This window comes from Bactrocera tryoni, chromosome 4 (genome assembly GCF_016617805.1).
Source record: "Bactrocera tryoni isolate S06 chromosome 4, CSIRO_BtryS06_freeze2, whole genome shotgun sequence".
Taxonomy (NCBI): Eukaryota; Metazoa; Arthropoda; class Insecta; order Diptera; family Tephritidae; genus Bactrocera; species Bactrocera tryoni.
Genome location: NC_052502.1, coordinates 15,471,985 through 15,499,489, shown reverse-complemented (window position 1 = coordinate 15,499,489; position 27,505 = coordinate 15,471,985). Strand labels below are relative to the sequence as shown.

General features: G+C 40.5%; 1 protein-coding gene across 1 annotated transcript; it reads right to left on the bottom strand.

The window, feature by feature from the left end:
- LOC120773663 (zinc finger SWIM domain-containing protein 8) lies at nucleotides 1–27,286 on the bottom strand (the record flags this gene model as incomplete). Its single annotated transcript, XM_040102680.1, has 9 exons — nucleotides 1–101; nucleotides 478–627; nucleotides 698–1,036; nucleotides 1,105–5,172; nucleotides 6,556–7,050; nucleotides 7,120–7,430; nucleotides 7,503–7,666; nucleotides 7,743–7,985; nucleotides 26,866–27,286. Coding segments are annotated over 9 exons (6,258 nt in total), but the record flags the coding sequence as incomplete, so codon positions are not given.
- Between the last annotated feature and the right edge of the window lie 219 nt (nucleotides 27,287–27,505).

The window sequence follows — 27,505 nt, the reverse complement described above, 5'->3', positions numbered from 1 at the left end:
TTGAATGCGATAAACTAAATGAATCAAGTCTTTGTCATTTGGAATTGCTTTGCAGAGCTGCATTGATTTGCGTCCACAATTCCTTTTTGCAGGATTTCGATCTAGAGAGCAGAAAATCGTAGGTATATACATTAGGGTGGTCAAAATTGAAATGTGGTAGTAAAAATGTGCTGGAATTTTGTTAAGTTCTTTATAAAATATATGTACATATGTATGTTAGGTTAGGTTGAAATGTCGATTATGTAACAAACGCCAAAAAGGAGCTCTTTTGGACAAACTCAAACGGTCAAGTAGTTTTGCAGTTTAGAGAATTAACAAACAATTTTTCAACCTTATGGTATAAGACATAACCTCAAAAACTGAAATCGGAACGCATTAAGCGTTTTACTTTCAGTAAAAACTAGTATTACTATAAAGAAATTCCTTTGCTATATACCAAGAACCGTTATTCATCGATTAATGCCGGCTATCACTCACCTCTTAATCGATTGCAGCCAATCCTTGAACTGCGCACTGCCCTCTGGTGTTATCTGGAACGCGGCGCGCGCTGCCAAGATAATGCTTGCGAAGTCCTCATAATCAGCCTGAGTCAGATGGTACAACTTCTGGTGTATACACTGAATATACCTGCAAGATAATGAAATATTTATTAGTAACTTCATTATAAAAAAAAAGCTCACATTACAGTGCAACTTACATCTGCTGACATTTCTGCACCAGAGGCGTTAACGCCGAGCGCAAATGCTGCATTACTAACTGGTGATTGTTGCGGCCCAGATAGTGCGCCGATTCGATGGCCACATCGTGCAACACAAAGGGGCTGACAATAGAATTTACGGCGCAGACGCAGAACTGATGCAGATATTGGGTGCCCAATTTCTTGGAGATGCGCAGCAACCATTTGACATCCTCACCATAGGGTGGATTGCGTGCGTACTTCGCTTGCGGACGATCGTCGTGCACGCGGCGCGCTAATGTCTCCATAGCCAACATGCCCACATTGTAGGCGGCGAGTAGGTAGCGCAACTGTGTTGAACTGCACTCGAAAAATGAAATTTTAAATTACACATTTCTAGAGAAAATATCTTCCTTTATGGGACTTACGTGAATTGGTGTGGGTGGCGTTGGCGCAAGGGCGGTTGCGGTGGTGCCGCATGTACCGGCGGCTGTTGCACAAACGGCGGATAAACACCTTGTTGCTGTTGCTGACGCATTTGGTGCTGCGCCATGGCCGCGTTGGCGGCTGCTGCTGCTTGAGCGGGATGCTGGGGTGGTGGCGCAAAGTATACCGCGGCGGCGGCGGCGGCAACTTTTTGCATATTCTGCGGCGGCATTTGCGGCTGACCACCTTGGCCGAGTTGTGGCAGGAAGCCGGTAGGTGGCGCGCCACCAGCGCCGCATTGCATACCCTGGTATGCTTGTGGCGGCATCTGTTGCGGTGGCATTTGTGGTGGAAAACCGCCGCTCGGCGCACTCGACTGGTGCACATACGGGGAATTCGGTTGCGCAGAGCCACTCGGCTGTATGTTTGATGCATTTTGCTGTTGCGCTTGTGCTGGCGGGTAACCTGGATACGGTGGCGGTGGACCGGTTGAAATGTACATTTGCATTTGGTTGCCCGGATAGGTGGTGATATTGTGATGGTATAGATTTTGGCAAAAACTATACGGCGGGTATGGTGGTAAGGCTATGGGTGCCAGTGTGGCAACACCTTGCTGGAAGGGTTGCGGCGCTGTGCTAACCACAACCTGCCCCGGCTGACCGGGTGCATTGGGGCCGCCCGGTGGTGCTGCGGGCATGACCGGCGGTGGACCGACCATACCGCCTTGCGGCTGCTGTTGTGCCTGCACTTGCGCCTGCATTTGTTGTTGCATTTCATGATGCTGATGCGATTCGATGAGCGCGCTCAAACTGACCGCCGAATGATCCAGATGATCGTCGTGCTGTTCATGTTCGTTGTTCGGTGTATTATGACCATACAACTCGTACCAGTAACGTGCCACCTGGAATAACACTTCGGGATAGACACCGCCACCCTTGGCGGCGTTTTCAACGGTGATGCAGGCACGTTCGAGCATGTGATCGCTCTGTTCTTTGCACTGCAGGATGGCGCGTTGAATTTCGTTGGGATTGAGAGCGGCGGCATGTGGCAAGACAGACAGCGCCAATTCAGCGCCCGGATATACCATATTGTTGTCCCAGCCGCGTGAAGCACGATCGGCCATGCCCGCGGCTTCGGGTGGCGTTAAATGACCCTCCCAAGTGTCGATGAGGAAACTGATGGCGGGTGCGCCGATTTCCATTGCTTGGCCGAGTATCCATGAGACGTGCGACGAATAGGTGCGCGACAGCCAATTGGGGCTGACCCAGTTGTGCAGTCCGAGCGCGTAGAGACCCAGCTGAAAGGCGCATATATGCAGTGCACGATGTGGGCCGTGGTGGCCTTGATTGGTGGTGGCTTGTGTGAATAGCGATGTGGATGAATTGCCACCTGCTTTTATCAGCAAATTCTTTGCCAGCTCGAACATGAAATGTGCGCTGGCCTCCGACGGCTGATTGGGTATGGAGGGGTAAGCGCGCTTGCCTTTATAACGGCTGTCCTTACTGCGACTGGTGGCGCCGGCAGTGACGTTTGTTTGACCGCTCGGCCCGGTCATCGGTTGATTGCTGCCAGTAGCGCTGGTTAGCGTGCCGCTACCACCACCTTGTGACGATGAGACGCTCAATGCGCTCATGCCTACCTCCAGTTCGGCGCTGGTCGAACTATGCGGCCGACTATTGCCACCTACAGAACCGTAGTCCGACGGGAACATATCGTTGAGATTGGCATTGTGTGCGCCACCATTGATGGCATTGGCATATTCGTGCTCCTCACGCCGCGACATCGATGAAGCAGCGGTGCGCACGGGTGGGTTGTTCGAATAGTAGGCTGGCAGCAATGGTGTTTTCAACAGTACATGTATCTCGCGATCCAATAGTTTCTCCATGATCTTGGCGATTTTACGTGGTTCATCTTTGTAATAACAGAGTAGTGCCAATGCCAGTTCGCCACGTTGACGACGTGTGCCTTCGCACAGCAGCGGATGTTCAGCTTCCGAGACGTTCGCTTTCAGTCCCAAAGCGGCCACAGCGGCTTCGAAACCTAAATTTTCATCGGATGGCAGACGATACATCACGTCTAGTGCGGTATTGCGTGGTTCTTTGACCATTATCATGGGCATAACTAGCGCATCGAATATAAATGTCGCCAGATTTATGGGCAGCAATGCTTCGCCGCGTGATTTAAAAGTGCCGTTGCGCAGGCATTCAGCGCGTTCACGTATCACTTGGAGCTCCGGCTCGTTCAGTGGTATCTTCTTCAGTAGCGTGAGTATGTCAGCTTCCTGATTGGCCAATTTGACCTCTAGCGGTTTTGTGCTAGCTGGTGGGCGTGGCATTTCCAATGCAAAAAGACAAATTCTGAATGCGATGTGAAAGTGTTCGGAGTTCTCCGACAGCACCGTACACAGGAATGCACATTTCGACAAAGTGGACGACGCCAGCACAGTTAGGTGATGTGAAATGGGGTTTATGTTTTTATTTTTACCTTTACGCTTCGGCATTTGTGGGAGTTCCACCATCAAGTTCGGCGGATTGGCCAACATTTCTTCCGCCAATCGTACGGCTAGTATGCAAGCTTCTCGCCCGTGGCCGTGCGCATGTAGACCTTCCGACCGTGCCAAAAGTATATCCCAGGCATCCTCAGTGGGACGCACATTCGAGAAGATGTGCGGCTTCTCGTTGCTACCTGTGGCTGTGTGTTGTGCTGCGTTCGAGGTGGATGCTGACGGATGATTTCCCGCTGTTCCTGCTGCTGCAGCTGCATGCACGTTAGCAGTGAATGTACTGGCTGGCGGCGTTTGTTTGCTTGCTATTTGTGTCGGTACCATTGCCGATGAAGCTTGCGCAGATGCCGCTGCCGAAGCCGCCGCCGCAGCTGATGTGCTCGCCCCTGTCGCAAGCTCAGTTGACTTAACCGCTGTTGGCGAATCTTGTGTGGTGAACTCATCGGAAGATGAGGAGAATGATTCATCTTTCGATAAACGTCTGACATCTCCTACAGATATTAGCTTGTTGCTATTACTTTTCGCTGTAATTTCGGGTGTGGTATCTATGCCGGCTGCGCCCATCAACATCGATGACGATGAGGAGTTCGAGGACGAACTTGAAGTAGACGAGGAGGTGTCGGATGAGAGTGAAGTGGTCGTTTGTATATGATATGAAGAACCGCCGCTTGGCCCAACCATGACCGGTACGTCTGCGCCTAGTGTGGTGAAGTTGCGTTGTGCATCCGCTTGCTCCAAACGCATTGCGGATCCCACGATGGATGCATGTGCCGGCTCCAGCGTTTGTCCACCTTCCGCACAAAGATTATTACTACTGCTGTCACCGCCAAAGTCTTCATTCTCGCAAAAACCTTCACTACTTGCGCTGGAACGATTGCCATCACCGCCACCACCGCCGGCGCCGACACCAACATTGCCACCACCACCGGAAACACTACTCATCGGTAAGCGTGGCAAATCTGCTATAGCGGATGGACCGCTGATGCTATTGATGGTGACACCGCCTCCCGGTACGCCGCCGCCGCCACCACCATGACCACTCCCACTTGGTCCAGCATCGGTACGTAAACTGTTGGCAGCTTCCACATTGGCCAAGGCGTTGCTGGCGCCTGCGACCATTGCACCAACATTGCTGGTTGAGCCATCCAATGCCGCGGGATTAACACCGCCCGCGTTGCTGGATACGCCAGCTGAGCCTAGTCCTTGATGTAGACGCGCATGTACGCTATCGCTTGAGGAGTTACTCGAATTATTGCTGGACGAAATGTAGAAACGTTCAACGAAGAGACGCTCGTGACGTTGCTTGAACGTGCCACGTGCGCCGTGATCTGTAGATGAACTGATGTAGTTGTAGTGTTTGTTGTTAGCCATTACCGCTTGTGTAGCATTTAGTTGTCCATTATTTGTTTCGCTCTTCGAATCGGTGTGCTTGAAACATGTGAAAGGGCTGTAATATATGGGATTGGTATCGTGCGTGTGTGTAATGCCCGGTATTGGATACTCCTCCCAGTCCAGATAGCAAGCTTCAATAGCTGGCTTGAATCCAACAAACATTTCGGCATCAGATCTAGGAGCAAAAATTAGGAATTAAAAAAATACATATTTATGTTTAATATGGAGATGGTAATTTAAAATTGCGATAATTTTTAATCACTGATGATGATTACTGTAATTGTAATCAATAAATTTTTAACAATCCGTTTACTGTAAATATAATAACAAAATATCTGAATACCAATACTATAATATTTATTAACACTCAGTAATTTTAATGATTTTTGATTACACTTGTGGTAATGGTAGTGATTACAATTACAGTAATTTTAAATACAGATATATATATTATTTTATATTTAAATTACATAATTAAATAAAAATTGTAATCTAAAAATTGTAATGATTATGATTACAGTAATTGTAATCAAGTATTTGATGATTACAGTTATAGTAAAACTTTTCAGTTCTTTTTTTTTCAAAAATTTAAGATATGTGCTATACATATTATTGAAGAATTATAATCACAACGAATGTAATCAAAATTTTTGATTACAATAATCGTCATAATTATGATTACAACAATTGTAATTTGTATTTTTTCAATTACAATTACAGAAAAAAAAATTTAAAATAAATACTATTTAGCAATTATAACCATAATTAATGCAATTAAAATTACAAATACAATACAACAAATGTAATGATTATAATTACAACAATTGTAACTCCAAATATTCGACGATTGCAACTATAGCAAAATTAAAGATATTTATTGTTTAATTATTATAGTCATACTGATTGTAATCAAAAATTACGATTAGAGTAATCGTAATGAATATCATTATAGTAATTGTAATTTAAAATTTTTAATGATTACAATTATTGCTAAAATATATTTAAGATATGATGATATATTATTGAAGTATTGTAATCATAATGATTGTAATCAAAAATTTCGATTACAATAATAGTAATGATTTTTGTAATTTCTATTTTTCAATTATTACAATTACAGAAAGACTTATTTAAAATAAATAATATTTATTAATTATAATTATAATCATAATGATTGTACTTAAAAATTTCGATTACAATAATCATAATGATTATGATTACAACAATCGTAAATATTCGACGATTACTATTAAAGTAAAATTAAAGATATATATCATTTAAAAATAAAATTTAATAATAAAATATAATATCATGAAGATTGTAATCAAAAAGTATGATTACAACAATCGTAAGGATTATTAGATTACAATTATTTTTAAAAATTCGGTGATTACAAGTGCCACTAGTCGATATAATATAACTTTTGTTTTTCAGCTTTTATAAATACAAATAAAATAATGATTACAATCAAAGTAATCGCATAGGGAGATTATAATACTAACTGAAATATTAACGCAATCCTCACTTAAAAATCAAATAAAATTCAAAATTACTTTACCTTGAATTCTGTTGGTGCTTATTGCTGTACGACGGCGGCATCATACGACACTTCACCACACGATCGAGTATCTTCAGATGCCATGCAGTGAATTGTGCATGCAACATATCGCGTTCGTCCGGCGCCAAGCCGGGATTTAGCGCCGCCAAACGCCACAACACAACAATCTCGTCGCACAGCGAGCTACATGCATGTTGGAGGGCTGTCGAATTCGAATGTGTATTCGAGTGTTTGCCACCGCTATGCCCATGCGAGCCCATCATCAACGATAATTTCGTTTGGAACCACCATATCAATATCTGATCGCACACCATACACTCCTCGGTGATGATTTCCAGCAGGCGTACAGCATTACGATCACAACGTCTATACATTTCACGTACGATTGATAATAGATTCCACATGCCCTCGGGTTCACGTCCACGTAACGGACGTAACAGTGAACTCCATTCGGCAGCCGCCGGTGGGGCGGAGTTTGTTAAATAATTTACATCGCTAAAGGTGTAAGAGAGTATGAATATAAATAAGTATGGAAGAGAGGTCTGCAATGGCATTTGAACTTACCTAAAAACTATGGGTGCCGGTAGGCAGAATTTAATTAAAATACGCTTAATATTAGCATGCAATGTCTTTTCATCCAAATACCAACTAGTCTGATCGTGTACAGAAGCACCAGCTGTCGGATCAGGCGCACCGCACACTGTATTTATGGCAGTGGGCTGTGAGCTCAGCAGCTCATCGAGCAAACGTTGCGCTGTTGGTAGTATTTGTTGCGGCAATTCGCTGATTAAATATTGCGCGAATTTCTGCAATTGATCGCGTTGTAGGCGCGTCAATGATTCGGAGACGGGTGCACGTAAACATACTTCTAGGGGCTGCACAAAACAAGAAATTGCATAGAATTATTATTTATAACTGTTAATTTTGGTAAATTGTGGCTGACTTACATTATGAATTCTATGTAAACAGACGGCGACCACGTGCGAGCACCAGTAGGCGGGCGAGGTGCAAGTGCAATTACACGACGAGATGCGCCTACGATCGAAGGTGACGGCCACATTGAAGTGGGCACGTGGCGTTTGACCAACTACAGTGGCGGATAAATGAAAACCTGCGCGCAAAGAAAAAGCATATTAATATATAGCTCATGGCATACCCGACAGCTACAAATGTATGTATATACGTACCGATTTGTAGTGTGTCTTTGACGGCGCGTGTCTTGAACAGCTGATCGCCGCGATTAAATTCATCCGCTGAGCTATTAGCCAAGCACGAGTACAGGCGTATATCCTCTTCATTGTCGGGGAAACTCCAAAAAGCAATGCGCAACTGCAATTGCTCCGGTACGGGCGGATAGACGTGTTCGACCAATTCGAAGGGGATATATGAAGCCACGCAGCGTGCAGCAAGTTCGGTGAGTGAAGAAACATCTGAAAGAAAATTGAAATTTTTAAATTAGTAAGGCTTAAAATGGGCAATAAAGAATTTTTTCATTTTTAAGACATAAAATAAATAATTAAAGGTTAGGTGGTATAAGGAAAAGGAGTATTGATTGTAATAAAAAATGTATTATAACATTTTGATACAAAATGGCGGCTACTGTGCCAATCTTCGGAATCAACTTTTTCAAGAGGATCTTGACGAGCAGTAATTTACCGAAAAATAACAGTCAATTGTTTATAGGAGTTGTAACCGAAACGGACCCGAATTTTTATGCTGTCAAGGACTGTCAACTCGGTAGTATTCCTCTAAATTTCATCAGCAACGTTTTCTGCTGCACAACAACAACAACAGTACCATCAACGTACGATTTGATCAAGACAGTTCGTCGTTCCTATGACAATCGGATCTACGTAACGGAAACGGACCCGGATTTTTTATTCGGTCAAGAATTATCAACTCGGCAGAATTTTGCCGCAACAACAACAATATCAATACAGTTCGAAAAACAGCGCATTTCAAGTTCATGTCAGCTGACTATAACCCGAACGATGCGACACGACAGCGTATTGGATCACGAACCAATTGCATAATGGCTTTAGGACCGTAAAATGTATACCAATTAAAACTAAAATTAGCGAATTACATACATTTTCTAACAAAAAAAAATATTTCTTAACACCACCTGCCAAAGGATTTTCGAAGGAAATGAGTACTAAACCCGTAGAAAGTAAATTTTTTTTTGGGAGAAAAATTCTTGAAAACAGAAATGTCACTACAGCGCCATCTATCATCTTCGATACATAAACTTGGTAAAATCAAAAATTATTTTGAACACCATCTAGCAAAGGATTTACGAAGGAAATGAGTTCTAAACCCCCAAAAAGTAAATTTTTTCAGGAGAAAAATTCTTGAAAAACAGAAATCTCATCACACCGCCATCTATCATCTTTGATACATGAACTCAGTATAAGAAAAATTTCATAATTTGCATAAAAATAATATCAAATTTATGAAATAAAAAATTAAAACTTTCAAAATAACATTTTTTTACTGGCTTGCGAGCAGTTGGGAAACTAAGCGCGACACATTGCCAAACCACAAAAGATTTGGTTGTATCAAGGTGTAGCAAATAACCGTGAACGCATCAAACGCAAGCAGCGACAAAAGAACAACGGTAAACAAAAGGAGTTAATTGCACTTTGCATTTACAATTCCATACATACATACATACATAGGTACATATGTTCGACGGAAATTTTTAGTGCTCCGCGGTCAAACGCTTATTCATGCCAATGACTTATTTGCTAAAAATTTACAAACAAGCGCGTGTACAAAATCTTCAGTAAATAAAGCATGTGCACATGTGTGCCTAATATACACAAATATGGCTATGTGTATGTGTATGGGTGGCATATGCAAGGGTATGGATGCAAGGCATTCGTGCCACGCGGCTGTCTGCTCCAGTGGATGCCTCAACAAACAACAAGAGGTCGTGTTGATTCTTTCATAAAAAAAAGGCAAAAACCTACAAACGTTTCGGAAACGTGCTTGCACTCGCACATACATACATATGTACATACTTATAAATGCACAAGTGTGTGTTGCACTGTCAATCGATTGGACACTTCCACATGTGCGATTGTTGCTCATACTTGCAACCTTTTTATAGTTTTTACTGCTACGAGGGCAGTTTGAGAAAGCTGTGGTTCGAAAGAAAAATCAAATTAAAAATTTTTTTCAGTGCATTTTTTTTAATTATCGTATTTGGACCACCAGCATTTTCTCAACATTTTTTATACCCTTCACAAAAAAAAAGTCAAAAGTCTTTTATACATAAGTGTTAAAATTATAATCGTCGCACATATCGATATTTTATTTTTTGCAAATATCCAAAATATTGCTAACTTTTTTCAAAAGATCGATGAATTTTAAAAATATCGACATTTCAAAAATGTCGATAACTTTTTTCAAAATATCGATTACTTTTTCAAAAATAGTGAATTCAATGTATTCAATAGAACAAGTGAATGCGTTTCTTGTTAGTTCGAATATTAATTTTAAAAAAAGTTAGTACTTTCCTCTTTTTGAAATTTACCGAATATTACCAATAATTTTTATAAACTATCGATATAGCGAAGTCAGTTTTCTGTATATCTCCTCCATTCATGTGTGATGGGTGAAACAGTCGGCATTTTTCAGAAATACAATAATATAAAAACATATCGATAACTTTATTGAATTTCTTTTATTAGTACTAGCGTTATTAAGAATTCTGTATTTGCAAAATTTACCATAAATTGTCGCTTGTTTCTTACACACTATAGAAATTTATCGATAATTATCAGAAAGTCGATAACATAAAAATATATCGATTGTTTATCGAAATTCTGCCAGTGGTAATAGTATTAATATTAGTGCTATCGATAGTTTGAAAGCTCTGCTCACCTTAAAATTAACTCTTTGCAGTCATGCATAAAACTGTTGTGAATTTTCAGAAAAATTATAGTATAAAAACTATGTATATCGATAACAGCACATTTTTGGTATTTTTCATAACAATTCGTTAACTCTAAAATTTGCCTATCAATTTCCATGAGCAAAAGAGTATTACCAGAGGAAAACCATCAAAAATATTGGTTTAAATAATGCTACAAACATATGTATGTACATACATGTATCGATATGTACATGTATCGATAAATTCATTAAATCATCCTGGCTAAGGATAACAACATTATTTCTAGTCTCATCAATGATTTGTATCCTTTTTTACCCACAAATTGTGTTTTCCACACATGTGTATCGAGTTATCGATAATTATCAGAAAATCGATAACATAACATATATCGAGTTCTTATCGAATTTTTAGCACACAAATTGTGTCTTTCCACACATGTGTATCGAGTTATCGCTAATTATCAGAAAATCGATAACATAAAATATATCGAGTTCTTATCGAATTTTTAGCTAGTGGTAACAGTATTATTATTGATATTGGAAATAATTTTTACCCGTTCTCTAGTAGGAGGATAACAACATCCCGAAAAATGTATTGTAAGAAACTCGCCCTGACCTTCTAGGACATAATTTCACATGAACAAGTAGATAAGTGCCCTTTAACCAATATGCATTTCTCTGCTCATCTATAATCGAATTATGAATTGTCTTTGCTTACACAACGATGTTTTGTACCGATTACAACTGAGCTTCCACAGACTTTTTTCGAAAGGGTCTATACAGTTAACTTTCGCATATCGAAATATTGATTTGACCTTTTCTTGGAAGCTTTTACGAAATCGTCAATTGTTAAACTCACATATGAACATATTTAAATACACCGTTCCCACGTCAATTGGGTCTAAATAATCGGAACGGACCCGGATTTTTATCCGGCCAAGGACTGGAAACCCGGCACCGTACCTCGAAATTTCTTCAGGAATTTTTTCTACCGCTACAGCAACCACACTGACAGTCTTCAAATGTTGATTGACATTACCTAAGGCTTTCAAACCGAAAAATTTCTATGTCCTAACTATTTTATCGATTAATTACAATGCAAAGTTAATTACACTTTTTTGTAATTGCTACCTTTAACCTCCCTGTCCGTTTTCATAAACTAAGCCAACCGTAAACTTTGGTTTCGGTTATTAATGGATGACGGTTGACAGCTGCAGTGCTGCATTTGAGGTTAGGGGGAACTTCAAAAGTCACTGACTTAACCGACAGCCTTTGTAAGCAGTTTTTTCTTTATTTTGCACTTTTTTAATGTAATATTTGGTTTTCAGTTTTTGGTTATGTTGACACGACAAGTTTTGAAGATAACAAACGTGCGACAGGCAACAACACGAAAGCGGACAGACAACAAGAATAACGAACAAAATAGCAATAACCGGTAAAGCAGTCAACTAGTCAGTTGGCCGAAGCGTCAAGCAGCCGGACAGCTAGTCAACAAGGTAACACAAAAGACAGACAACAAAAACAACAATGTATGTATGTGCAGTGTAACTAACAACCTTTAAGTGGCACGCAATGTGGCTGTTGAATGTTGTTGTCTGTCTATCTGCCAACCAAAAGCCAAAACAAGCAACAACGACGAAGCGATAAACATTCGAAGCAGCGGCAAAGGTAGAGAACGGGCATATAAAATTGAGATGGCACAGCAGAACAAGGGCAGGCCAACCACCGACACAGGCAGCCAGGCATTTTGTATCGAGCGTAAGTGCGCCAGTTTCGAGTAGTTAGCCGACAGGACTGGCCAAGTGAGAAGCCAACAGAGGGACAAGCGCGCGGCGGCGGAGAAAAATAAAAACATAATGCAACAGCAAGCATATCGAGAGGGGATGGGGTGAGTGAGTGAATATGTGGCACTTGCAAACAGGTGAAGCTAAAGGGCCAGCTGGGAAGGAAACGGGGCAGGACGAGAGCAACACGACTTGCTGCTTGGCACTGAGTAAGTGATACTTTAGGAACAAGCAATTGCCTGAATTATACGCCGAGGCATGCGGACGGACGCACAGATAGACAGCCAAACAAACAATAAGCGGTGGTCTTGACTTGTCTTCCGCTGGTAAAAAAAATGTTGCATTGCTTTGCATCGGGCAACAGTTGTCGGTGGAGTTTATCAAATGACCGGAAAAAAGGTTTTACTTCATTGTAGGTATTTATGCAGTTTTTGTGTTGTGTGTTTGCTCGCCCCGTCTTTACGGCACCATCGTCTTTCATTGGAAATTAATAATAGAGCATTTTACACTCAAGTGTCATTTAGCTTGCGGACAATAGTGCCAAGTTTCTGGGAACTTATATTTTTGCAGGCGGGGAGATACATATACATACATAATTATATTTGTACGGTATTTTTTCATGAACAGTTAGAAGTAGCTTCTTTTTTGACCCTATATTTTAATATGCACATCGGTTACTTGCTCAGTTATGTCCGAGGATCTAGAAGGGATCTCGTTAATTAGAAAAGAAACCATAGACAAAATTGCGACGCGCTATTCATCAAACAAATAGCTTTATGACGTCACAAATAAATGTAGTTTCATGTCAAATTATTTGACAAAAAAGTAACGGAACGAAACTGTCGAAAGCCATCACATTTTCGACTGTTTCCAATATAAATTTCAGTTTAATATGTCTGTATGTAAGTACATATGTAAGTCTAAAGTAGCTGCAGACGTGAAGACATTAATTAAATTTTGAGCAAACTATTCCACGGTTATCCTGGGTCTGGCGCAAAGCTTTTCTAGTTAAAAGGAAGTTTTTAGCTAAAAAGAAGAGTTAAATGAAATGGAATAAGAAGATTACTATAAATGATTTTAAATATACTATTTTTTGTTTTATTCTAGAGAGTTTTTCATAAGTGAGGACTTCGCATTGGATTCTTCAAACTTTAGCGACGACTTTCATAAACTAATTTTAAGACTTTCTGGAGTCCGCCAGTCATGCAAGCGCTGTTCCAGTTTCCCAGGAGCTAAGCACAAAAAACTGTTAGGAACCAAATAAATAAGACTGGATACAAACAGACGTTCGATGTATGAGTGCAAGTTGGCACTAAAAACCTCGTGAACCGAATTTCCATCTGCGAATCTCTACAAATCTAGGATTTTTTGAAGCGAATGTTCATCGATGATGAAAAGTGGGTCAGTTATGACGTCAAGCGAAAACGCTCGTGGTCGAATCGCGATGAGCCGACATAAACGGGAGCCAAGCCAGATGATCAGAGAGATTTTGCCGGCGGTTGGTGGGATTGGCGGGGAATCAGCGACTTGGAATTACCATCTACGGCCGAACACTCAGATGTGGCTACCTCTAAGCAATAGTATAGTAATGGCGTACCTGCATGACAACACCTGGTCACACATTATTATTAATAACTCACCAGAATCTTCAGTAGCTTGCTTGGAAGATTTTGCTGGTGGTTGGTGGGATCGACGGGGAATCATCGACTTCACAGTACTAAGAAATAGGAGAGGAATTGCGTATGGACAATACCTGATCACACACATCGTTAATGTCTAACCAGAAACTTCACTGGCTTTTTTACAACGTTCTTCTGCATTCATCTTATATTCCGGACTTGGCGTGCCAATTGATTACTACCTATTCCGGTCTCTGGAATGAAAATTTCGTCTCAAAAGAAGTTTGTGACTGTCGCGGTTTTTTCAATAGAGTTGAGGGAGTGTGATTTATGAGAGTGGATTTATGAAATTGGCTTCAAATGACAAGTTGTGTTGTTCTTACTGTTAATATTATCTAGACCCAGTTTAGTAGAAATACAAAGATTAACTGTCATCGAAGTCATTATTTCGTCGGATGCGAACCAAAGGGAGTTGGAAAGTAATTGATTTGATTGAGCATGCAAGGAGTTGATGCATGCGGGGACTCATTGCATGCAGAGCATGCTACAATACCCAGAACAAATTTGAGCAAGGTTCACTCAGGGTTCACGTCGTGTATCTAACCCTGTTTGTAGCGGAAATTAATATGACAAGTTGTCGCAAAAAACGGTGCATATTTAATCTAAAATCTTTACTTGTAAGAGAAGGTAGACTACCTAGTTAGAAATGTTCCGCGAATGGATGATGGCTCCGGCAACATAAACAAAATATCTTCCTAACGTTGAAAAGACAATGTGGATAAAGACTTTATTTCTTATGGAGTAATAATTTGGGGCTTAAATTGATTTAGAAAGAGAAAGTTAAAACCATTTTATTTTCGTTGTCTTTTTTTTCTTAAATTTTTTATTCTTTCTGCCCAGTCTTACTTTATTAAATGTAATCGAATCCGATAACGAATTTAAAACCGCTGTTTTCACATCAAATTTGGTTATAATTTCGGTTAAAATTGAAGGGATGCGCCAATTAGCAAGGCAACCCTGCGTATTTACTCAAGCACAAACAACATATGTACATAGCAAGGCCTCATATATGTATATGGCAAAAACAATAACAACACAGCGAAGACTGAACAAAGACGTCGGCTAATTAAATGACGGCAATGTGCTCGATATGAAATTTGCAATCCTTTTAATTAAAGCAGACAAATTCCACTAAAAATGCGCGTCGCCGCCACCGTTATCGACGAAGCGTACCGAACAAAAGAGCAAGAATCACAAAGGACCAAAGGCGAAATAAGGGTAGCATGTGTGTGTATGTGTGTGTGTGTGGCGCAGCGCCAAAGAAGCGAGCGCACGAAGTGAGGCGGCAGGGCAGTGGGGCAAATGCAAAACAAACATACAAACAAACACATTTGTGCCAATATGCGTAAGCTTAATTTTCAATGCATATGTATGTATAAAAGTATCTGTGCATGTGAATGTGTATGTGTGTGGCGTTGTGCGTCTCGATAACAATATGGTAAAAGCAACAGTGAGTAAGCAACGAAAACAAACACATGTTGTTTCGGTTAAGTCCAGACATAGTGGCACCATTATTCATCGTCGTCTTCCATCAGCTTCTTCGCTGTTATTTCTTTTCGCAACTCGCACTCACACACACACACACGCACAAAATAAGTGCGACTATGGCGTTGGTGACGATGACGACGGCTTCATTGTCGTTAGCAACGTCAGCGTCTAGCACGTTGCTACCACCAAACCCCACCAGCGATAGCAGCAGCAGCAGCAACAATAACAACAAAGTCATAACAATGATAATAACAACAACAATGTCACTTTTGAAAACAAAGTGTGCTGGCGAAACTTAAAAATATTTACATATCTACATTCAAATATTTGCGAAGCGCGACAACAATATCGCAAAACCCTTACAACAACAAAAACAACTACACATTTATTAAAAAAATCGACCATTGATGGCAACAAAAGACGCTGTGTCATCGTTGTTGTGCACCATTGCACGCTAACCATAGTGAAGTCAAAAGCTGACGGTGACATCGGACAACGACAGCAACAGCAACAAGAACAACAAAAGGAGAGATATAAGCAAAACATAAATACCTTTCACGCATAAAAAAGTTTCCATATAAGAATATTTTGAGCTGTTTGTATTATAGCTATGTATGTATATGCTATAGTGCTGCGACCTATAAAAAAATATATGGAGATTGTTTCGGACTACATATATTGTATGCCAAATTTGGTGAATATATGTATGTTGAAAAATAAAAAAAAGTTTTCCATAGGACTTGATTTCGATCGTTCAGTTTGTATGGCAGCTATAAGCTATAGTTGTCCGATCTAAACAATTTCTTCGGAGATTGCAACAATACTTTCGACAACAATCCGTGTCAAATTTCGTGAAGATATCTGGTCAATTAAAAAAGTTTTTCATATAAAAACTTGATTTCGATCGTTCAGTTTGTATGACAGCTATAAGCTATAGTTGTCCGATCTGAACAATTTTTTCGGAGGTTGTAACATTACTTTCGACAATAATCTGTGCCAAATTTCGTGTAGCTGTCTTGTCAAATAAAAATGTTTTTCATATAAAAACTTGATTTCGATCGTTCAGTTTGTATGGCAGCTATAAGCTATAGTTGTCCGATCTGAATAATTTTTTCGGAGATTGTAACATTTCTTTCGGCAATAATCCGTGTCAAATTTCGTGAAGCTATCATGTCAAATAAAAAAGTTTTTCATATATAAACTTGATTTCGATCGTTCAGTTTGTATGGCAGCTATAAGCTATAGTTGTCCCATCTAAACAATTTCTTCGGAGATTGCAACATTACTTTCGACAATATTCCGTGCCGAATTTCGTGAAGCTGTCTTGTCAAATAAAAATGTTTTTCATATAAAAACTTGATTTCGATCGTTCAGTTTGTATGGCAGCTATAAGCTATAGTTGTCCGATCTGAACAATTTTTTCGGAGATTGTAACATTACTTTCGACAACAATCCGTGTCAAATTTCGTGAAGCTGTCTTGTCAAATAAAAAAGTTTTTCATATATAAACTCGATTTCGATCGTTCAGTTTGTATGGCAGCTATAAGCTATAGTTGTCCGATCTAAACAATTTCTTTGGAGATTGTAACACTACTTTTGACAATAATCCGTGCCGAATTTCGTAAAGATACAAATGAGCAACATCTAGAGGAGAAAAATTCTTGTGTAAAATTTCCGAACAATATCTCTGAAACTCAGGGAATAGTTCGAGTAAACAAATGGCTAAATCAACTCAACTCGTCTCCGACGTTTCTTAATGGCTGTTACAAGCTGCGTGGCAAACTTAATATGTTCTGGGTATAACAAACAAAAATGCAAGTTGCTGTAGTTATTGTTGGAGGCAGCGAACGTTTTATGGACCCACACCCGAACACAACACAATTTGAACTTTCGATGTTGCTTTTGTCGTGGATTTGTACGCAGCTACCTTTACGTCCTTCGCTTCTGCGCTTTTTGTGCCACAAAACACATACACACACAGAGATGAGAGCTTGAACATTGCGTTTGTTGCCATTTTGTCGTCTTCGTCTTGTATTCCAATCGGCAGCGCTCGTTGCCTGTCCTTGCCACGTGCAGGTCGTGGCGTTGCTCACGTATATAGTAGGTACACATATCTATCTTTATGTACATACATACGTATGTAAGTATACGTGCTGTCGCTTGTCGCCCAAAGCGCTCGACTACCCACAGTTCCACCGCCTGACTAAGTCGGCGACTGGCTGTCAGCGTGTCAGCTACTGGTTGTACGCATTCAGCACAGCTGATTGTTGTTGCTTTCGGAGTGTGGACTCACCTCCGCCGTTTATACAAATTCGACAATTAATCATAACCGCAGAAAAAAACGAAAAGGAAATTGTAAATGCAACCACCGCAACAACAACGACAACTGCTGCACGCAAGAAAAAATGCAAAAAAATTAAAAGATAAAATAAAAAACTTTGAAAAGCATTGCAAATTGTTTTGGGTTCTTTTATTTTAGCGTGTTCGTTCATTTGCTTTTTGCCATTCTTGCAGCCATAAACAATAAATTGTGCCATAAATAAACGCTTTATAAGAAGTTATGTCGAGTAAATATATGTACATACATACATACATATGTACAGCCATATGACTTATCATATATGGTACGTGGGTGGACAGGTATATTCTAAATCTTGGCAAGGGAAGGAAAATTTCGTATCGGAAAGATTCGGTAAGCTTCAGCTAAACGGCGTCCCCTTGTAGTCCTTCAAAATCAAAAGCAAGCCTTAAAGAAACCTCAAGATATGTTCATATATAGAATAGTCGCACTGAGGATTAGTACTGGATGACTGCCTATGTCATTCAAGGAAGACCTCGAGGTTGCTTTTGTAGACCTGAAATCTTTTTAGGGAAAAGCTACGTTAATCGTTGACGAAGTCTTCTAAAAGTAGCTCCAGTAAAGTCGCTGTTTCGACGGGTCCGATTTAGAACCAGATATTCTTTCCAGACAAATTCACAAAGAAACAGTTCTTTCCTTTTTTCTGACTGGAACTGACTTTCATAGTATCGAATTCTCTTAGAAAGGGAAATCATGTACCACTTATGTAAGATGTAAGTGCCATGGTCGTCATCACAAGGCTGTTGATTAGTTTTCATTGGGGGCTTTTTTTTACGTGGCGGGTCCCAAACCCAGCGCACAAGCCTGAGGAGGGATGGTTCGCATTCCCACTTTATAAGTCGCTTTCAAACGGATGTTCTTTGGCTACCCAGAGGATACTTGGTCTAAAACCAGAAGTCGTGAGCGGCTTGAGTCATATGTAAAAGAATCGTTTTTGGCCAATCTCAAGTGAATGGCGATCAGAGAACTTTCCTCACTTGTGTGAATTTCTACACATGACTCCATCTGCCGCCCATAAAGAAGTTCGAATAGCAATTACCCGTCTAAAGAACAACAAAGCAGCTGGCGCCGATGGATTTCCGAACGAGCTATTCAAACACAGCTGCAAAGAACTGATAAGGAGCATGCATCAGCTTCTTTGAGGAATATGGTCGGACGAAAGCATGGCCGACGTTTGGATTTTAAGTGCAAAGGCAATCGACACGCACCACCTTTTCGTCGATTTGAAAGCTGCAGCACGAAAGGGGGCTGCCTTTATCCCGCAATGTCTCAATTTGGTATCCCAGCACAACTAATATTGCTGACGTTAAGCAATACCAGAATTATTCAATCTAATCTTGGACAAATGATTCGAGGTACACATCTAAATAGAGAAGGTACCATCTTCTATAAGATTGTTCAGCTGCTGGCGTACGATATTGAGATTAATGTCATTGGCCTCAACAACCGCACCATTAGGTCTGCTTTCTCCAGACTAGATAAGGAAGCGAAGCAAATGGGTCTAGCGCAAGACGAAATATCTCCTGTCATTAAACAAACAGTCATGTCGTCCGAATGGACGGAAACACTCCAGCTTTGAATGTATTCGACGCAGTACCCGCCGGGGGAAGCAGAGGAAGAGGAAGATCTCCACTCTGTTGGAAATACCAGGTGGAGAAGGACCTGGCTGCGCTTGGAATCTTTGATTGGCTCCAATCAGCGAAAAGGAAGAACGACTGACAAGTACATGAGCGGTATTTATAAGAAAAAGAGAGGAAAAGACACAGAAGTAATATGACCAGAAAACTCATCGCCATGACAGTCCGTTCTACGAAGCCGGAACCGATCCGGAATGTTATTCGTCCAAGAACTATGAAATCGACAGCATTCTTCAAAATCACTTGGAGAATAATCTTTTCTTGTCTGACAACAACATACTTCAATTGGAAAAATTACGTCTTAATAAGACCTTAGCTGATATTTCCTAATCGTACCTTTCGTTATACAAATCCTGAAAAAGCGAATGCTGTCGTGATTGAGCTAGGAGTAATATCGTAGACAAAGGACCAAACTGGTCTTTGCGTGGCTTATTGGCCTACCAGATTAACCTAATCTAATATCGTAGATAATTTATTTAATGAAGACCTTTCTAGCCGCAACCTTTAAGTCGAATGGAGTCTCTCTTTTAAAGCGGAAAAATATCTTTAAGAAGATCTTTAGCTTGCTATATGCTATAGTGAGCCGATCATGTCGATTTTCTGAAGATATATTAGTAAATAAAAAAGTTTTTCATAGAAGGACTTCATTTTCAAAGTCCAATTTGATTGCCAGCTCTATGATATAGTGATCTAACATCAGCGATTCCGTCGAATGTGCATCCTCTTTCGTAGAAAAGGACATGTGTAAATTTTTGAGAGATATCTCAAACACTCAGTTCGTTACTCTGATCATTTATATATATTATTCTAATTCGCCAAACAATTTTCCTGTTTTTTGATCCACCTTATTCTAACCAGCTAGAAATTATGTTCACAGTAACCCTCGTAACTTGTCGCTTGTAACTGCCAGCGCCACTTAAATATGGAGCCCTTTCGTTGCACTTCATTGCACTTTTTTACCCTATCGCGTGTTTAATTTTCTTGAGGTGTTCACCTCGTCTTCCGACGGCTATGGCTATGCACAAGCATGAATTGCCACGGTGACAACCTCAATTAAAATGATTGCAACGCCAACAACAATACCAACAGCGCCAAAGATTGCCATCGAAGCGGGTCAGGTCAATTCAGCGTTCAATGTTCGCTGCTGCTCAAAGCTCGCGCGACGTTCGGCGCTCGGTGTACACGGAAGTGACGATATGAAATCTAGATAAAATGTGTGGAAAACTTAAACTAAATATCATAGAAAACTTGCCGATTTTATTATATGAGGGAAATGCATATAGAAATTGCATGTATGTAAATTTTAACTTTTGAGACAAAAACTGGGTGATTTAACAGGGTTTAGAGTGGGGCAATCTTTAACGAAAAATAATGGTATATTCATAATGGTAGCACACTCTTTTATCTAGATCTCTTTAAAGAGCCTGGGTTTGGTTTTATCATCAGGTCATTAAGAGCTCTATTCTAACAGGAATCACCAAAGCGCTTTGAGCCTACAACAAATCCGTTGAGACGGCTAATATCCGTTCCAGTTTGCCTACACGTTGTTCGAGGGTAAGACTGACGAGATGTTTCAATCTCAGCCTCGCAAAGGCTGCAAAATCGGAATGTTATGGGCTCTCGTTTTAATTGTTCTGATTTATGCATCATAGGCCACTTTCTTCTCGAAGTTTGAATGTATATTCTCCAACTCTTTCTTATAAAATATTGTGCAGACTCTTTTTTCGTCTATTCCACAATTCTAACTTCCAACATTACTAGGTTGAAAGTGTCTCTAAAGCATTAATATAGAAAGACGGAAGAATCTGTTTCCACGACAGTCGGGTCTAAGAAACTGGAACAGACACGAATTTTTATCCGGTCAAGGACTCTCAACTCGGCACCGTTCCTCAAAATTGCTTGAATAGTGTTTTATACCGCAACAACAACGGCGGAAGAATATGACATATTAGAGATGAAACTCCGCTGCAAACACTAATGAACTCAATGACTACTTCAATATTCGTTCAATACAAGATATTTCATAGTTTAGTGTCTCTCCATTTTGGGCTCATGGAAACAGCACATAAAATGGCATAGATTGTCCAAGTTGGAGCTTGTGGAGACAGTTTATAGTTTTCTTAGCTATATAAATAAAGTAAACGTATGTGACGACAGATTTTCTCCATCGGTTCCCGTCTGAGAAAGTAATAATCTTCGGAAGTTTGGCATTGACATGTCATTTTTTGGGAGAGAGAGACTGCGTCGCCGTGTCCTGGCATTCACCCCGGTGGATGAACGTTTTGCCACAATTGGCATCAAAGCGAAGTTCTTCCAACATGTCGCTCATTTGCGCCAACACCCCGACGGAAGATAAGGACGATGGACCAAAGATGCCTTCTATCAGCGCTTGGAGCTGAGAGATATCTTTGGTGCAACGGTCGGTAAATTCATTGTCCACGATGAAACATCCCCTAGAGGGTTGAGTCTGATCGTCTCCGCTGGGCCCAAATATGGTTATCTGTCGTACTAGATTCCAGCACAAGAAAATTCATAAAGCCACCTGGCTGTCTCCGGATCGAAAAGCCACCAAGCAAATCGATCATGTTGTAATAGACGGAAGACACGTTCACAGTATTTTAAATGAGCGTACGCTCCAGGGTCCTAATATCGACTCGGACCACTAACTTGTTGCAGTCAAGATACGAACCCGCCTCGGTGCAGCAAAAACGCACGTCAACAAACATAAGGAAGGTTTGACGTCGAGAACGAGCATTCATCAAAAACTCGGTATTAGGGCACTGTAGGACGGCATTTTAAGCTTCGTACGTACAACTGCAATCGAAACCATTGGTTTTTGGAAAATGCAAAAGAACAGCTGGTACGATGAGGAGTGCCGTGTCACAGCGGAGAGAAAACAGACTGCCTAACTCGCAACGTTACGATCGACCACAACACGTGCGGAATGAGATGGACACAGAGAGTTGAAGTGGGAAGCGAGACGCATTTGCAGACAGAAAAAGAGAGGCCAAAATGCGTGATTATGAAGAGCTTGACAAGTTGGCCGACAGGGGTAATACTCGAAAATTCTACGTAAAAATGCGGCGTCTAACAGAAAGTTTCAAGACCGGAGCATACTATTGTGGAATCCTCAGAAGTGATCTAGTAACCGATGCCAAGAGCATACTAAAATTATGGAGGGAACACTTCTCCAGCCTGCTAAAAAGCAGTGAAAGCCTAACGCCAGGAAAAGGCGAACCCGATTCCCCAATCGATGACGATGGAGCAGAATTTAGCGACGGGAAGCAGAGGAAGAGGAAGACATCCATCCCGTTGGAAAGACAATTGGCGCCAAACAACGAAAAGAAGAAACGACTGGCGCGCTGCTGTAAACTCGGCTATAACCGCTTAAGCGGTGTCTACGCCAATAAAGAAGAATAAGTAGGTACTACAAGAAGCAAATTAAAATAAATCGAATCATTTTAACCGATATAACAAAATAGTGGAACTATTTTTACTGGACCTTAAATACATCGCATCATCAGTAGCTGATCAACTGACAGCAGACAACGAGCGTATAGTAAATGCTGAAACAAAAGGAAAAAACTAACAAAACCATAACAACAATAAAAACAACAGCACCAGATCAATGAACAACCGCTTACATTTTATAAAGCACCAAATTAGTATGGCAAGTGGACGAACGAAGCTCTCGTGAACACAAACAAACATACACATAAGTATATTCTGTGTTGAAAAAAAGTTTAAATCGTGTCATCATTTTAATTTCATTTAAAACAACAGCGCGAGAATCCTTGAAATGGTTTCTTGACATCGGAAAATGGCAGGCTAGCAAGCAGAAAGGCTGGAGGACTGGCAAACAGGCAATTGTTAAATGGCGTATGACCAACATGCAGATAACCACTGCCGCGCACTAGTGGCAAGGGGAAGCAGTTGAGGCACGCACACACACAAACATATATAGAGAAACAGATAAAGAGACAAGAGAATGGTCAAAACAAAGGCAGAACGTGGCAAGTAGTGAAGGCACGGCGTTGAACGTGGATGGATATCTTTATCTTAAGAGCTGGAAAACGGTAATAATGGCAAGAACTTGTAACTGCCACGAACTTCAGCAACCACCGAACAGCACTAGGATGGCCAGTAAACAAGCTAGACAGACGGACAGACAGAAAGCATAGACAAGGAGCAAATGAAAATAAACGCAGAAATAATAACGATTGCACTTACATATGGGCATTTATACATGTACAGTGTTGGTTAAAAAAAATAGCAATGCGGCGGTACTTTTGCCTTTGCAGTTTGCAACTCAAGATTTTAGCTCCTGATTATAGGTTATTTTGACTAAAATGGTAACATTTCAAATTGAAACTCGTGGACAATAAAGTCGGTATTACCTGAAGAACGACTTTTGAATAGAGAGAGAGAGAGTGAGAAAGAGGGAAGGTAAGAGAGAGATAGAAGGTATGAGAGAAAGAGAAGGTATGAGAGAAAGAGAAGGTAATAGAGAGAGAGAACGATTTATAGTTATCCGTTACAATTTCGGAACTGTGCCAGAAGAATTTTACAAGGCATAAATGAGAAACAATAAAAGCAACAAAAATGTTATTCCTGTTAAACAAACATTTTATGATAAATAATTTTGAGGGATGCTGACGAGTTAATAGTTATTTGCCAATTAGCGGTTGGTCTAGGAAATAGGCTGTTTCGACCGGGTCGGAAAGAGATATTCAGTGAGTGGATGCTGTACCGTACACCCGGTTGTCGTGCCCAGACATACCCAATATATGTTCTGCATGCAACGAGTCTCCGCATGATACTGACCACCTCTTTGGATGCCCCACCACCGCACTCATCTAACACCCTTTTCCCTTTGGTCCTACCCAGTCGAAACAGCGCGTTTCCCGTGCCTCCCATTAGATGACGTCGATGACAACACAGATAACCCTTACCATCCTAACGGGGATTGATAACCGTTAAAACAACAACAACCCGGTTGTCGTGGGAACCGTCGTATATTTTGAAAAAGCAGATGAGGAAAAATACGCATAAATGAATTTGTGGTAAAGTTGTTGTTGTTGTTTTAATGGTTATCTAGTCCCCATTAGGATGGCAAGGATTAGATAAGTTGTCATCGAGGGCATTCAACGGTAGGTTCAGCAAACGTGCTGTTTCGACGGGTGCAGACCATAGGAAAAGGGGTGTCAGATGTGTAGGGGTAGCAGGACATATGTACATAGATGGGGGATAGATCCACGCAGGACACCAGCGTGGAATTCGTATTCCCACAAAAGTACCCGGATTTTATCCGACAAAGGGCTGTACTTTTGGGGATCTACCCTGTTGTTTTTATTGTAGGGGCAGAATTCCGCCGAGTTGAGAGTTCTTAGCCTGATAAAGAATTATAAAATACTGAAACTTCATACTAAACTTTTTTTTCGCATATTTTCAATATAATATTGCGCTAATCCAATAATTTGACTGTTATATTCTAAACCGTTAAAAAAATATTTTTGTATTTAAATTTATTTTGAATAAGTATTATTCGTCACAGGACTATTATTTTTACCCCCACTGTATAAATATCAACGTTTAGAGAAGGCAATACGTCGAAACCAGCAACAGGACAAGACACAGGTGATGTCGAACACAGGCAATCCAACTCACACAAACTCAGCCACAAACACAGAGGCTTACAATGAAACACTACGTGCCACTAACGTAAAGAAAAGTAAAATGCTCGAGGTTAAAGGAAAGATGGCTAGGTAGAAGCGAACACATGTGGTATATGCACTATAAGGCACTTATTACCCTATTAGAAGCAAAATAGTACAAAAAAAAACAAACATTATATGCATATGCCACAGAGGATTATATGGTACTACGCATTTCATTCCGTGATTTTTCAAAGCGATACAAACAGCATCGACTCCTATCCAAAAGAAGGAAAACACTATGCACAAAACACACACATTGAGCAGTATGTTGCCGCCACTGGAGGCAAGAGCACAACATGAAGCCAGCTGGTATGAAAAAAAAAAACAAATAAACACATAAAGAAAATAAAAAATAAAATTAAAAAGAACTCAGTGCAACTTGTTATTTTTAGACAATTCAAAGCAATATTGCAACAAAAGTTATAAAATAAAAATGTTGCAATATCTGCGAGAACGCGCAAGCAACGCAGCCAATGAACTAGAAAAAAAAACGCAAAATGTTGCACCAACATTAGCCCTGCAACAAAGTACCATTGTATTTGTGCATTTAAAATAAACCGGATGAACGCATACGAATGTATGTTGCGTCCACTGTCATTGCCTTTGCAGATGAAATACACACACATGTGTGTGTCTGTTCATGTTGTTGCCTTGGAAGCGCAGGAGCTGCGGGCGTTCTATGGATTCAATGCTCGAAAAAACTGCAACTAGGCAGGAATTAGCTGCTGAGTGCTCTGTGCAATAGGGTAGGCACTGTTGCATTTGCAATAGACTGACAAACATGGACGCAGCGTTTACATGTACAATGTACTGATAGCCTGTATTCGGTGCAACAAGCAAGTTGCACATGCGTTTACATTTTTCGCTTGCCTTTTGCACATTTCCTTTCAAATATAAAAGAAAAAAATTTGTTTTCATTATTTTCGATTGTTCTCTTATGGTGGTTTGTTTATTTTTTTCTGTTTATTACTGCATTTTTTGTTGTAAACGTAACGAAGAGGTTAGTATTTGTTAGTATCTATTTGACTGGAGGAAAATAAATTAAGATTCCCATTGTTCCAATGAAATACATTTTTAGGTTTTCTAATATATTTCTGATCAACTTTAACTCCACTCCGGACTCAAAACTTTTTTTAATATTTTCCCTTCCTTTTTCTTCATTTCTTCAGATAAGTCTATGAATTATTTTGAGCTTAAAATAATAAAAAGAAACATTAATTTCGCTTGAACAGATGCATAATACCCAACACAAACACAAAAGATTGCACACACGAACTGTCGTGAGGATATCTTACCGAATAAAAAAGTTGTCTATACAAGGATAAGCCTTCGGTTTGCATTACAGCTACATCCATATATGCTATGGTATAGCGGTGCAATCGGCACAATTTGTTCGGAGATTATACAGATGCCTTCGACAATAAATTCCGTAAAGTAAACTTGATTTTGAACCATCAGTTTGTATAGTATGATCATTTACATTGCACATTTATATTTTATAGGGACTCCGTCGGTTCCTTCTGTTTCTCAAACTTCTTGACAAAAGCAAATTTAGTACAAGATTCTAATGCATATAGAAATTAAATACTGCGAAACCGAAAAGCAGTCCTGCCCTTTGCCTATCTACAGTTAAAGAAAACTTGTAACTGCAAATTAAACAGTAAACTGACATAAAGATATATGTAAATATATAAGTACCTAACAATTATGTACTTCTTGTCATATGTTTTGTTATTATATACTTACCACCATCAGTGTCACTTTTACGCGCTACAATGCTAGCAGGCGTTGAACTAGCGCTGGCCGTTATTGGGTTGGTCAAACCAAAACTTGATGGTTTTTTCCAACCACGCCAATTATTACATAGTGACTCTGGCTCAGAGCTCCAACTGCAGAGTGAATCTTCTTCAAAACGATCAGAGTCATCGAAGCTAAAACGGTCAATTTCTTCTGGATTCCACTCAGCTGCTCCGGCACCTGCTGCGGCGCCTTGCTCACCAGCACCCCCCGCAACGTTGGCCGCTGCAGCAGCGCCGTTACGTCGCGATCCCTCTGCTGCATTACCACCACCACCACCAGCGGCGCCAGCAGCAGCGTTATTACCGCCGCCACCGCTACCACCACCGTTTCCGTTGTTACCGTTGCGGTTCGCCAGGATGCTGGTTTTTTATATACCAAGTGTTTCGATATTATGCAAACTTTGCTTAGAGAATATTTTCTCAAAAATTGTGCGGGCTGCGTACGTGATTAACAAGCACTTTTTTAATTTATGTTGTTTTACACTCGCGACGCGACGGATGATTTAACCTTTTCGTATGAAGAGTTCATAGAATTTCTGAGTCTCAGTGTGTGTGTGTGTGTGCGTATGTGTCTAAATTAATCCACT